General features: G+C 41.9%; 8 protein-coding genes across 8 annotated transcripts; 5 read left to right on the top strand and 3 right to left on the bottom strand.

Moving 5' to 3' along the window:
• Positions 1 to 4: 4 nt before the first annotated feature.
• On the top strand, positions 5 to 875 carry SAMD00019534_125520 (hypothetical protein; the record flags this gene model as incomplete). Its single annotated transcript, XM_012892226.1, has 3 exons — positions 5 to 260; positions 324 to 638; positions 812 to 875. Coding segments are annotated over 3 exons (635 nt in total), but the record flags the coding sequence as incomplete, so codon positions are not given.
• A 950-nt stretch (positions 876 to 1825) lies between these two features.
• Positions 1826 to 3404, top strand: SAMD00019534_125500 (hypothetical protein; the record flags this gene model as incomplete). Its single annotated transcript, XM_012892225.1, has 4 exons — positions 1826 to 2168; positions 2240 to 2490; positions 2689 to 3305; positions 3389 to 3404. 4 exons carry the CDS (start codon positions 1826 to 1828, stop codon positions 3402 to 3404), a joined length of 1227 nt encoding a protein of 408 aa, XP_012747679.1.
• A 415-nt stretch (positions 3405 to 3819) lies between these two features.
• On the top strand, positions 3820 to 5001 carry SAMD00019534_125490 (hypothetical protein; the record flags this gene model as incomplete). Its single annotated transcript, XM_012892224.1, has 1 exon — positions 3820 to 5001. One exon carries the CDS (start codon positions 3820 to 3822, stop codon positions 4999 to 5001), a length of 1182 nt encoding a protein of 393 aa, XP_012747678.1.
• Positions 5002 to 5797: 796 nt separating this feature from the next.
• Positions 5798 to 8210, top strand: SAMD00019534_125480 (hypothetical protein; the record flags this gene model as incomplete). The annotated part of the gene is made up of 9 exons (XM_012892223.1): positions 5798 to 5858; positions 5952 to 6084; positions 6168 to 6352; positions 6431 to 6585; positions 6649 to 6962; positions 7070 to 7355; positions 7445 to 7751; positions 7840 to 8025; positions 8095 to 8210. The coding sequence occupies 9 exons, from the start codon at positions 5798 to 5800 to the stop codon at positions 8208 to 8210; spliced, it is 1743 nt and encodes a 580-aa protein (XP_012747677.1).
• A 133-nt stretch (positions 8211 to 8343) lies between these two features.
• Positions 8344 to 9282, top strand: SAMD00019534_125470 (hypothetical protein; the record flags this gene model as incomplete). Its single annotated transcript, XM_012892222.1, has 3 exons — positions 8344 to 8515; positions 8614 to 8930; positions 9010 to 9282. The coding sequence occupies 3 exons, from the start codon at positions 8344 to 8346 to the stop codon at positions 9280 to 9282; spliced, it is 762 nt and encodes a 253-aa protein (XP_012747676.1).
• A 1357-nt stretch (positions 9283 to 10639) lies between these two features.
• SAMD00019534_125460 (hypothetical protein) lies at positions 10640 to 11585 on the bottom strand (the record flags this gene model as incomplete). The annotated part of the gene is made up of 5 exons (XM_012892221.1): positions 10640 to 10906; positions 10963 to 11040; positions 11109 to 11153; positions 11303 to 11350; positions 11409 to 11585. The coding sequence occupies 5 exons, from the start codon at positions 11583 to 11585 to the stop codon at positions 10640 to 10642; spliced, it is 615 nt and encodes a 204-aa protein (XP_012747675.1).
• Positions 11586 to 12464: 879 nt separating this feature from the next.
• Positions 12465 to 13160, bottom strand: SAMD00019534_125450 (hypothetical protein; the record flags this gene model as incomplete). The annotated part of the gene is made up of 3 exons (XM_012892220.1): positions 12465 to 12839; positions 12919 to 13055; positions 13139 to 13160. The coding sequence occupies 3 exons, from the start codon at positions 13158 to 13160 to the stop codon at positions 12465 to 12467; spliced, it is 534 nt and encodes a 177-aa protein (XP_012747674.1).
• Positions 13161 to 13729: 569 nt separating this feature from the next.
• On the bottom strand, positions 13730 to 14107 carry SAMD00019534_125440 (hypothetical protein; the record flags this gene model as incomplete). Its single annotated transcript, XM_012892219.1, has 1 exon — positions 13730 to 14107. One exon carries the CDS (start codon positions 14105 to 14107, stop codon positions 13730 to 13732), a length of 378 nt encoding a protein of 125 aa, XP_012747673.1.
• Between the last annotated feature and the right edge of the window lie 14 nt (positions 14108 to 14121).

The following is a 14121-nucleotide window of genomic DNA, read 5'->3' as shown; positions in this document are numbered from 1 at the left end:
GAAGTTGACATCAATAGTGTTATTGGGATCACATCAGACAGCGCATCGGACAATGTCAAATGCTTCACCAAAAGTGATCTGTTTGATTCAAACACTTTCTTCAGATGTGCTTGTCACGTGATCAACACCTGTGCGCAGAAGGCAATCAAGACTATTGAGTTGATAGAGATCAACACCCAGAAGATCGGTCTACTCCAAGCAGTGAGGAAGATAATCAAGAGGACCAAGAAGTCAACAACTATTCATAGGGAGTTCATTGCGTAAGTAGAGTTTATAGACAGTGGCAAATGGACAATCAAACTAAATATACTCCTATTCTACAGAGAATGCAAGCGTTTGAATTTAAAACATCATGTTTTATTCTCAGACATGGAGGTTAGGTGGAACTCAACTCACAACATGTTGAAGAGGTTCTTGGAGTTCAGGACAATCTTTGAACCATGCAAGTTCACCAATGACAAGGGAATCGCCCAAATGAAGCTCAAACCAGCACAATGGCATATCATTGAAGCTTTGACAAAGTTCTTGGGGATTTTTGTAGGACCAACTCAACTACTTCAGTCATCCAAGAACGTCACACTCCCATGTGTCCTTCCAGTCTATATTGACATCATCTCAAAGCTCTCGAACTACTCATTGTATGTAAAACTATTCAACATTTACATCAAGAGCATATTGATTAACTCCATTTACAATAGTGAAGGTGTATCTAGTTCTGCTATCGATATACTAAGTGATGCAGTGAAAGATTCATTGAAATCACTCGTAGATTACTATAGACTCACTTTTGACAATCCCTACTATATTGTAGCTACGGTGTTGTCCCCATTCCACAATCTGGAATACCTTCAAGCCATGGACGATTGTTACATTAACAATCCAGATATTATCTTTGAAGTACAATCGGAGAGTGCTGATGTCCAAGATGCCCAACTGAATGCCAACGGAAAGAGATCAGCAGCATCCAAGATCTCTTTGAAGAAGATGGGAAGACGACTAGTCGAATTCCAAGTTCAAATCCTCCCTGCAGATGATGTCCTCTCTCTTCCCGCACCACTCGCTACTTCAACTCAGGCAACAWCCACATCGACCAAGGTGACATCTACAACTTCAACAGAGACTACAAAGAAGTACAGTACTGGATGGAAACATGATATTGAACCAACTAAGACTAGTCCAACATCAGAGCTTGACAGGTACTTAGAGAATGGAGCTTTAATACCTAATGAAGACCAACATGATGGGGCACAGATCATCTCTTGGTGGAAGACGAACCAATATCAGTATCCSACTCTGTTCAAGCTTGTCAAAAGGATATTCATCATCCCAGCTGCTGAAGCTGGAGTGGAATCGTTGTTCTCTGGTGTACAGGACTTTTGGACTAAAAAGAGGAACAGGATGATGAAACAATCAGTGGCAGGATACATGAAGCTCAAGACTGATTGGAGACGAGATATCGAGGAATACAAAAGCCTTTTCGATGAATCAGATCAATAAATAACATTGTTGTCTTACAAAGAGTACACTTTCATGAGCAGTGTAGTACCGGTTAATCGGTTATCCGGTCGAATATCGGTTAAAGGAGATATTCGGGTAACCGAGCTCGGTTACAATCTTTGAGCAACTACACGACCGAGTAAGGAATTATCCGAACCGAAGGATATTGATATCTCGTTTATTCGAACCGAGTAGTATAATAAGCTCGGTCTCAAACACTGGCTGTAATGTACAGATACATAAGAAGGACTTCAGTCGTCATGTTTGGAAAGCCATACATCACAAGCGTGTGCTAGTGCCAAGCCCGTGTCCTGGCTGTGAGTTCGCAATGAAGAAGGAGCATAAACTCGAAGTAGAAGCCAACAGAGACGCTGGAACGTTCAGAGCAGACCAGGTCGATATCGTTGCGCTGGCGATGATGCGCTTTGTCCTTGGTATCACCGACAACAAATGGAGGTACGTCCTATTTGCTGGGAACTTGAACCCTGGAGACTTCTCTCTCGATCGGATGAAGCAGATATCTAAGCAGCTCGAGTCAAAGATTGACGCGACAATGCTTCAGACCGACACCATCAATGCTGCCGGTGCTGTCCCTACTCATTATGCATACTACGATATCCATCAGCTATTTGAGGATGCTATTGAGGCAGAGGAGCCAATAGATGAAGATGGTAAGTATTACATTACTAGACATGATATAGTACAAGTGACTGACCCCACCGATCAACATACGTTTCAATAGTGATTGTCAAGGCTGATATTGATGGAGCCATTATGTTCAAGGAGGACACAGTCGAGCGCAGCAAGAAGCAAGAGAGTGGAACAATGCAGTTGGTGTATGACTCTAAGAAGACCTCCACCTTGAAGTCTCCGTACAATGTGTATCAATTCCTTGTAGCCAATGGTGAAGAGACATACTCAAACATGTCAAATTGGTTCAGCCAGAGCAAGTTCCATGATCATTTATCTGAACTGAACAATCTGAAGACCTATGTAAGTATATATATTATATCTCTATATATATATATATTCTCATTAGTTATTAACTGTTATGTGTGCGATGATCGAATGATTGAATGATTGATTGAAGTTGTTGTCGCTGGATGTTAAAGTGTGTAAAATTGTGTTTCACAACAAACGAAGTGTGACAAACAAACAAAGTGACTAACAAACAAATAATTATTTATTTAGGAGTACAAAGACAAAGTCTACAAACCTATAGTTATATTAGTAGTTGACATGGTTTGCCTTTGCTTGCTTCTTGGTCTTTACGCTGTATACAAGACAGTTAGCAACTTTAGATGCGTGTGGTGCATGATCAAGAAGGTGGACATGGCTCGAATCCTGGTACCTGCGATCCAACCCGACGGCGTACTGCCAAGAGTAATCCCTCTTGAGAAGCCGACGGGACCAGCGAGGACTAACGGTGGATACAACAATGCTCCATTGATCACATGTATCCCAACAAGTCATATGGTACCAGATCTTCTCCATGTATTGGTCGCTGTCATCAGAACCTATGTCAAAAATCATTTCAAATGGCTTGAGACATGGCTGAAGATTGAGGTAGATGGAAACAGAGTTGGTAAGCGAGTGAAGGAGAGGCTGTTGGGAGTCATGGCTCGGCTTGGTCCAAAGATACCTGTAATCAGTACCAAGCACAGTGCATCGAAACCTTCATCGCTCGTTGCCCGTTGGGAAGCAACAAGAGTCAAGTTCCAGGTGGCCATTGATATCACCCTTCGTCGCAATGATATGTTCAATCTTGAAGATCTGTTGGCTGGAGAGAATGAGGAGCTGAAGAACAAGTACGATGAGTACAAAGAGCGTGCCCTTGACACTTGGCGCATGCTACACCATTTCTTCTCAACAATGATTGAACCTGGAACAGCACCAGCAATACGTAACGCGGCCACTACTCCCGCCGCCGCCACTCATGCTGATGCCACTCCTGCTGCTGCTACTACTCAGGTTGCCGCTGCTGCTACTCCCGCCGCCACCACCCATGCTGCCACTCCTGTTGCCGCTACTCCTGCTGCCGCCACTCCTGTTGCTGCTACTCCCGCTGTCGCCGCCACTCCTGTTACTGCTACTCYTGTTGCTGCTACTCCTGCTGATGCTACTCCCGCCGCCACTCCTGCTGTTGCYACTCAATCACTACCCCTTTTTGAAAGGGAGCTATGGTATTCCCAAGCATACATATTCGCCAAGCTGTCCATTGGGATCTATGGACCAAGCATCATCACATCCTACGTCCATTGTCTATGCCATCATGTACCTGAGGCSATTTATCTGTTTGGATCGCTTGACCGCCTTATCAACATGGCACCAGAGGGACGACACTACGCCAATAAGTTGGTCTTGGATCGCAATACAAACGGCACCATCTATGGCGTGGCTGAGTTGTGTCGAGTACAACTCAAACGTGGCAACATCATCACACATGTGTCCTATCAGTCCAACCAATACAAGGATCTCCTTAATGGCACAAACACTCGCAACGTCACATACAAAGAGACTATGAACGTCAGACATCCAAATGTATTTGACAAGTACAGAACAACACATGGCATGACCGCAAACACCGTCAATTCCCACCATGCTCACACATGCGACATTGGCAACGAGGAGGAGGTGGGCGAGGACGAGGACGATGACACGTATGCATATGGACAAGTTGCACAAGAGGGACCGAGTGATGACGAGGATGGACACGAGGTAAATGAGGACAACGTGGAGATGGATGATGATCAATCAAATGTGCAGGACGAGTGCAACATCGATTCCGGTGGTGGTATGAACAATAGTGACGGCGAGCAAACACATACTGGTACCAATGAATCGCATGTTGTTACGATGGAAGATGTATCACCGATGGAGAACGTGGCACCGGTGCAGGAAGACACACTGATGAATACTCAATATTACAAAGATGGCGAGAAAGTCTATGCGATGTCAGTTGAGGTGGACGCTGGAACATGGTGGCCTGCCACAGTCAAGTCCTCCACATACGATCAGGACAACGAGACAATGACGTATAATGTGCAATTTGAACAAGGAAAGGAATATCAGTTAACTACACAAGAGAACGTGTGCAGTGCCAATGCCTTCACTCAACAGAATGAAAGTACGATCAATGACGTCGATGTACTTGTCTTCATCAATGACAATGGAAAGTCTGGGCGATTCTACAGAGGAAAGGTTGTCGAGCTCAAGACTCATCGACGCAAGAAGACCTTTCAACTTGAAATGCCACCCATCGGCAGAGATGGAGTACTTGAGAGATTGCACAATGAGTACATCAACATCCAAGAGAGGATATATGGTCTGGGACGTTCTGGCATCACGATCTCCAGCGAAGACAAGGCCAAGTATAACACTTCCCTCAATGAGTTGGAAGCTCAAGTCGTCAAGTACAAGACACCATCGTACAGAAACGGTAAAGAGGATACGTATTGGTGGCATTGGTGCAATGACAAGTCAAACATATTTGTAATCCAATAAATGTGATGGGTAACGTAGTTGTTGTAATCAATTCACCAATCGTTTCCACTTTGATTGTATGATTGATTGATTGATTGATTGATTGAGGAAGCAGTGGAGATTGAATGAACATAAATAAATATGTGAACAATGAGTACAATTAGTGACAAGAGCGTAGCAATGTGCAGCCATGTGTTTTAATATGTAGTTGGACAAGCGATCTGAATGAACCAATACGTGGACGACCTAATCCAACAGTAATGCCCGTGTCGTTCGCGAACTCGAACGAACCACATTGATTAGGAATTTCCATTTATTTTTTTGCGTATTCAATATATAAAGTCAATTGGTAACCAATTAATGGATACAATTGATGTTCAAAAAATGAACATTTAAAGTAAACAGGGCGAACATTAAATCATGTTTTAAAGTACATTGATACCCAATCTTATTAACCCCCACCCAAAGGTCACAAAGTTACCTACCGTTACAATGAAATAAAGTGGGGTAACTTGTCAACACCATCCTTTAACGGATTGGAAGGGGTGTCGTTTCATTTGTGAAACCCCAACGATTGATCGATTTTTAACACAATCATCGTAGATTTAATTTGTATAAATACCTAATGACATTTTCAGAGTCATCTTCACCATTTTAATATCTCTCTAAGTTTAACATCTATATTCATTCACTTGATTTACAACAATAACAAATGTTTACTTGTTTAGAGTGTAGACTCACTTTCAACACACCCTTTCTTTTCCATGAACATTATTTTGACAAACACCAAAAGAAATGTTTGTGGTGTGGGCATAAGATGGGAAATGCCAGATCTTTAAAGACCCATTGGGCCAGGCCAGTGTGCAGCAATGGTTGGAGTATGTTAATCATTCATTCATTCATTCATTCATTCATTCATTCATTCATTCATTCATCCTTAACAAATATTAACAATTTTCAAAATTGTTTAGACGAGGCGATTACGGTCAGTCTACTACGTGGTATCCTTAGTGAGGCAGAGGCCAAGGTCATTGTTGAATGTTTATCGAATACTGACAGGGCTGCGCGAGACAAACTTGTTTATAACAAAGACCCAAACAAACGGTATGTGGACATAAATCATCCCTTAATTCCTTCACCTCTATCCGCTCATGTTTACTCACCTCCTTGCCATTTGACAACCACAGACAAATAGTACCCAACAGCTTGATTGATGATGAGACCTACTACATCAACAACGACCTCCCCATCACACCGGTCAAGTCTACTGCTCCAGACATCAGTATTCTGAACACACCATACTTGCGTTCATTGAATACTGTAGATGATACCAATCCTCTTGATGACGAAGAGGTGAGAAAGAATGCAAATGGTATGAGACAGGTCAATCAATGTTGACATGCCAATCACTAACACAATACTTATTCATGTTGTCAATTGTTTTCAACAGGTAAACGGTTGATACTTCATTGCTATAGGGAAGAAATTCCAATAGCAAGCATAGACAGGACACTAAAGGAGCTCGATAAGATGGGATTTGCAATACGTGACCAATTTCCTAATTTGAGATCAATGGACAGAGAGGTGCTCAAACCAACTGAAGTGGTATGTTATATATATACTTTGGCAATTGATATTTAGGAACCAATTCTAACATAACATACCTAGGTTGTCAGGAATCATGAATATCAAGTACCTGTCCCTCCAGCAGTCCCTTCAGCAGTCACTTCAGCAGTCCCTCTAACAGTCACTCCAGCAGTCCCTTCAGCAGTCACTCCAGCAGTCACTCCAGCAGTCCCTTCAGCAGTCCCTCTAACAGTCACTCCAGCAGTCCCTCCAGCAGTCCCTCCAGCAGTCCCTCCAGCAGTCCCTCCAGCAGTCCCTCCAGCAGAGAAGAAGATAATCAAATGGCACTCCGTTGACCCTTTGGCCTACATCCAGGCATATCTGGACAGCTTGGCATCATCGGATCTCGTTCCAAAGTATGTTATATATGAGTATCTGTTACTTCTGCAATTGGCAAGCTTGCACATGTATTAATCAAACAATCACTCATCAAACAATCGATCAATCAATCAAACATACATAGTCTTTCATACTCAACATACAATCAAGAAGGATATGGCCCATTCATATCAGGTGACAGATTCAAGAAAGCTTGTGCAGTGGACTCGTCCAACCATTATATATTTGTCGATCTTTACTTTGATGGACTTCGCTCTGGCAATACTCAATCTAGCAATGGGATATATATTAGTATTGCCAACACACAATCCGGCAGATGCTCTCCAATGTTCATCTCCCTGTGCCCTTCTGAGGTACCGGCTCAGATTGCTTTATCAACAGTCTTCGAGCAGCTTCGGATAATCAACAATGTATGTCATCATAGAGTCGTTGGCAACCAATCAAGAGGCTATTAACTCACACATACATGAACATTCATCACAATCACACATGCACTCAGTCCTCGAAACCTATCAGTCTCTATTGGAAGCACATCAATGCCAATGCCAACTTTCTGATCCGAGTTGGTCGCTTCATTGGAGACACACCAGCAGTCCATGAAGTAATGTGTATCAGCCACTTTACCTCCAAACTACCTTGCCGCCGATGCCTGGTTCCTCTCTCTGAGATCAACACTATATCAGGTGACTTTCCTGGACGTTCGTTGTTCGATGCCATGACAGCCTACAAGACTGCATATAGTCAAAGGGCGACAACAAACGAACCTCTCAAGATAGATGAGAATACAGGCCTCAAGAACATTCCATGTATGTAAACCTCACAACAGCTGTTGCCCCTAGGGGCAACATTAATGAGCGCTGGACACTGACAATTCTTTACAATACATGTATTCAGCATTCCTATTATCTTTCAATGGATTCAACATATTTGAGGACTCACCTATTGACCTGTTGCACAACGAGGACCTCGGTATGTTGAAGACCCACTTCAAGTTCATCGTTGCCAACCTCAATGACGACAAACTCGTGGAGGCTCAGTCTCGGGTAACGCAAATCAAAGGTGCCTCATTCAAACTCAAGAGTATGTACTTTACTTGGACAAACATAACACGAGTTGACCACAGTCCACTAACTCAAAAACATCATGTAGACATCAAGATGTACAGTGGAAGAGAAGTCCGTTCATTGGCCAAGCATGCCCTTGTCATATTTGACAAAATCATCTCTAAGGAAGCTCATGATTGTCTACGTGCCCATGTCAAGTGAGTAGTCCAATCAATCAACCATTCATTCATTCGATCAATCATACTAACCACAAACACATACACACTGTAGCTATTATTTTATACTTTGCCAACCTGTGATTACTTTGGTGGACCTCAGCACAATGGAACGTCATATGGCCAATCACCACAGTTTGTTTGTCAAGATCTATGGACCAGAGGGTTCTGCGTCTCACAAAGGCAAAGGCAAAGGCTTCAAGAGGATGATCAACTTCCACCTTGGATTTCATTGGCGAAGTTATATTATCCACAACGGCTGTCCCTTGTGCTTTTGTTCTCAACTATTTGGTAAGTCACTATAGATCATTGACTGGCATGCTTTGAACACTTAGTTGTCTCGGTCCTCCACGCACCTACTAATGATCTTTCCCACCACCTGTCTATAGAGTCAAAGAACAAAGGAGTACGCAACATCAAGCTATTCCAAACAAACAACCATAACCTGGATCGTATTGGCAAGATTGAGTTCACAGTTACCACAATGGAAATGAATTTGGAACCTGTTTGCCATCCCAGGTCACTGAAGAAGCCAAAGACAGCCAACCATGCCTCATTGTTCTCATTTGGTCCTATGTCCAAACAAGCCTTGGGAGATGATGGCGTCAACTTTATCAAGAAACACTTTATCGATAACAAAGAGCTTGTGGTCAAAGATTGGAGCAAGTCGCACACTTACATCAAGGACGATGGCGAGATATTCAAGGTATTGTAGTTGTATTTCTTATTGCATCAGCAGCAGCAGCACAATCTCATTAACCAAAACATCATTCTCTCTCTTATAGTTGAACAGCTACGTTCATGTCCTGGGCTTAAACGCCAAGGGTGCTGAGGTCACATGGGTGGCAAAGATAATGGGTATCCACAAGAACAAGTTGGATGGTACAGCCATCATATTGGTACTATACTATGATCGAGCTACTGGAGAGACTCATACGTACAAGAGCTTGAAAGAGTACCAAATCATCACGTTTGGAGCAATCAAAAGTGTCAAGCTCCTTGATGTTAACATTGATGCCACCACCTGCCTTTTATTCCCAACAACCAAACTAAAATAAACATTTGTCACAAGTTCTCGTACAATCAACAAATACTATCTCTTTCAATCTCACATATGTATTCATTCAATAGCATATATGCCTTGGACTCAATCAATCATTCACTCACTCCGTCCCAATCATTGACTCAAAGACATTTCAATGATGTTGGACATCGTAGCGTACCACATGTCGGACGTGCATACACCGAATACAGAGCAGTTGATCCTGTTTCTCCAACAACAATGACCAATACACCGATATATCTCTGTTACATATAAATGCAGTGATGTACAATACACGCACAGTACAACAACAACAACAACAAACAACAAACAACAAACAACAAACAACAGCAACAGATAACAGTGAAGGAGGAAGAAAGATCAACAACATTGTCGACAAAATTCCAACGGCTGAATGATATCTGTGATATCACCGACAGTGGTCGGCGACCACGACCAGAGGTGGCTACCACAACAAGCACGACAACTCCAAGCTCTAAGAGACTACCTGGAATAATATTCTGTTAACACATGATACGAGTCATAAAAGGGTGCAATGAATGGTGGTAAGTAGCTCTGTTGATAGTTTGATTGGCTCGAACAACATGTTGATGAAGACTTGACATGCTGATAACAGTTTAACCACGAACTAACAAACTCGATCAATCACAAACAATCCCAAACGAGCAGAAGAACGTTACTTTGATATCCTCGATCACCAAGATACCACTCAAGTCTTCATCAACACAACTCCGTCCACATCGACTAGAGTAACAGTGGACACTGTACAGGGTCTCAACGATGTCTAGATTCATTCATTACACAGACAAAGACTATTGTAATTAGCAGTACGTTGACCACAACAGTAACAACCGAACGGACCATCTGGATGTTTCCGCTGGTACCATAGCATCATATCAATACATGTATTGTGTCGACGTCAACTCTAACATCGAACGTTTACCAAGGCACTACACTACAGTCGCACTTGGATGGATATTATCGTGGATAAATCCAGGTACCTACAGGTGATTAATCACTAGATATGTGAAGGTCAGATTTATCTAATAAATAATATGGAGATATATTCAAAGATAAATTATAAGATATATCCACTAAAAGTGTTAATGCCAATGGTTATCAACTCGATGACAAATTGATTGATTCACACTCCTGGTCATTAACATCAGAGATGTTAATGGCAATTGTGATTAACACATCTAATAACAGCTCTAAAAGGCGCCAAAATTCAAATTTAAATATTTTTCTTTATTAAAATAATAATTAAACTTATAGTTTACTCTTATTAAAGAATCATATATCTATAGTTCTAAACATTATTATTTAATTCTTTGATCATTACTACCTTGTTATTATCTATCTATTAAGACAAATCGCATTTGTCGTCCATCTGCCACTTGTACATTCATTGTCGGTTCAGATACTGGACGAGGTTGATGAGATCTTCTGTTCTTGGTGAATTGGATTTGGTACAACAAATAATACATCTCAAACTCGGAGATCTTCCTTTTGATGACAGAGTTCAAGAAATTCTTTGTGTAGTCACCGAGTCTATCCTTTAGATCGTGAACAGAGAATGAGCCCATTGATTGCAGTTCGTTGAGTAGGCGTTGTTGATCCTATCAAGTGGTTTTAGTAAGAATATTGTTTAAAGGGAATATTATTATATACATACTTCTTGTGCCAGTTTGGCATACACATTTCTGAGGGCCTTTAACAAGTTGTTTCTCCTCGTCTTTAGAGACTTCTGGATCTTTGAAGGACGAGACTTGTTAGTTACATACTGATCAATCAATCCAGTTTCTGTTTTATTACACTTACAAGGTCCACCATGTATATCTTTACGCGCTCCAGAGGTATACCTGTCTGTTCATTAATGATATTCTTAACTTCTCGATTTGTCAACGTTTGATCACAGGTCGTCTTCATTGATTCCTTGGCTTTTTTTGTAATCTCGTCTGGAACTGATGGTTAACAATGATTGACAGAATCACATCTTACTTTTACAAACTTACGTTGTTGACGACTAAATTGGACACAAAGAAACTGGGACATCTGTTCCTCTGTGAATAAAGTTGGTGATGTTTGAGTATGAGTTACTGATGTTTGAGTCTGAGTTACTGATGTTTGTTGTGATGCAGATGTAGTGTGTGCCGATCCAATTAGAGGTGGTTGTGATCCGCTGGTGAGGGATCCATTGCTGGAGCCAAAGTTGTCATTGCTATATTCTTCGTTGTTGTGTGAACTAGAGTTGCTGGATGAGGAGTTGTCATTAACGTCATTAACGTTAAAGCTCATTAGATGGTTAGGTTGTTGGCTTGAATCAATTAGATTATCTTCTTCTTCTTCTTCATTTTGGTTATTGTGATCATTGTTGGTTGGCGTAGGATAAGGGTATCGATTGGATTGATCCAGTGATGGTGGATGGTATTGGTGTGATTGGAAATTGGAACTGAGGATTGATTGAGATTGAGATTGAGGTGTAGAGAATGGTATTGGATTTCCTAGCATATATGGGTTATTGGTATTTGGAATATATATTGTACTACTCATTGTCATAATGATGGTATTATATTTGTTGAAGGATGAATGAATATTAATATTTATATTTGATCAAATTGAAAGAATGTTTGAATGAATTAAAGTTTGAATGCATTGAGAGTGATTGACAGAGAGTAATTGAGTATGACAATGGTTGAAGTTATTACTGTAGATGGATGAGTTTAAATTATGGCGCGCCAATGTATCGACAGCAACACATTGTGTGTGAGTGTGTGATGAATAGAGTCTTCTGGGTTATTAACATATTGATGCAGTTGATTGAGCGAACATCGTGATGTACATGAGTGTGTCTGTAGCTGTGTAGTACAGCTCGCGAACTGTAGACTCTGTACGATAGTCTTAAGGTGAACATCGTGATGTACATGCGTATGTCTGTAGCTGTGTAGTACATTCGCGAACTGTAGACTCTGAATTGTAGTCTTAATAAGACTACATTGAGCCTATCACCAGGTCATCAATGGACCCTTTGATGAGGATATTGACGATGGTCTTCTTATTATTACTTCAAATAGTATATCTGATTGAGTGGAATAAAAATAGATGATTGATTGAGACAAACTCATTCTTGCAAGTTTATTGAAAAATTGACATGGCCATGTCTGTTGATTGATATTGTCAATAAGGGAACAAAAGATATTTGTTGTCATCAATGATGACCTTGGTAGCTGTATCATTGATCTTCTGGTGCTCGAGAATGCTGCATTGTTCAAGGCTGAAATGATTGTCATTGCTTCCCTCGAACCATTGTAAATGAACTGTCTTGTCGTAGATTGCCAAAACATAGGCGAACCATAATTCATCTCTGTTCAGGTGTCCTCTTGTAGCCCTGCCAGACCTTAGGCCTGGAACACCAATGACAGTGATGGCATCACCGACTCTGTAGCATTCAGATGGGTTGGAGAGACTACAGTATTGTTGTTCATCATTCACAATGATCCTCTTTGAGTTGCTCAACTTGATTCCTACCTTGAGTGGCTGTTCAGTGATATACTGGTGACAGTTTGGAGTTAGTCAATCAATTGGAATTGGTCGTGGTCATACTCTTCATGTCTCAGACATCCATACGTACGTCTTTAATGCGTTCATCCAAAGGATAAGTCTTGATGTGATCTTTATCTTTGACCACCTCCTTCCTAATCACTCTCTCTTGACTTTGATTGTTGGAGGCGTTGTTCTTTGAATCTCTCAACTCTCCATTCTTGCTCTCTGTGTGTAAGTTATGTTTAAATGTCATTGATTAGTCAGTGTGTTAAAGAACTCCACAGTGGATGAAACGTGATAATGCCTACCATAGTCCTCTGCTTGGTACATCCTTGGGCTTCCATGTAGTGGTATGATTAACTCCCAGTGATAAGATAGATGAAAGTTGATGGGTGTCCCAATACTGTCCCTGTGAGCACGTACAAACTCCCTGTGGTGTTGTCTAATGAGTGACATGATGACGTCCAGCTCATACTTGGAGATCTTCCTCTGGTGGAGCATGAACACTACAAATTATCCGCGTTCACCAACTTACAAAACCGAGACAAGTCATGCAGATCGATCGACCATTTGTGCGAAGTAACGTAAATAAAAACTTAATCTAAACAGCGGCGGATCTACCATATGGAAGAGGAATCCGCATTTTTTATTAAGTTTTTAAATCACCTGGGTTGGTCTGGCGGCCGTTCAAACATCATGAAGCTCCAGACCACCCAAGTGATCATATTATAACATACTCAGTTGTAAATAGTTAGTTAGTTGTGATAAATGACAAAGCCGAGTGCGCAACTAGCGTCAGTCACTGCGTCACCTCCCTCCATTGCTAGACATAATTGTCAGCATGGTGAATGTAGCAACAACGGTGGCCAGGGGTTCTTGACCAAGAATGCTCGAGATGCTCATTCATCGCAGACCAAACACCTCTGTACCGACAGAGGAGTTGAGTGCAAGATATGTCGGAAGAAGATGGCCAAACAACAACGACAGCAAAGCGCCGCTGCGGCGGCGACCAGCGAGCAAAGCTCCATGTCGAGCGCATTGAGTGATATCACAAGCTCATCTGTGATCAATACGCCAATGGAAATAGAGGGGAGCGCGTCAATGACCAACATCGAGACCGTAGGTGAATCCACTGTGAATGAGGTGTCAACCAGGTCGACAAGCCATGGCGCTGGAACGACCAGCACGACAACGACCAGCACGACAACGACCAGCACGACAACGACCAGGACAACCAGGAGGCCAACAGCCAGGCGCCCAACCACAACCAGGAGCATGGCCAGTACGGCAT

The sequence above is a fragment of the Acytostelium subglobosum genome (genome assembly GCF_000787575.1).
Source record: "Acytostelium subglobosum LB1 DNA, scaffold: scaffold48, whole genome shotgun sequence".
NCBI lineage: Eukaryota > Evosea > Eumycetozoa > Acytosteliales > Acytosteliaceae > Acytostelium > Acytostelium subglobosum.
Note: the sequence above shows the minus strand (reverse complement) of the source record. Positions and strands in the feature narration are given on the sequence as shown.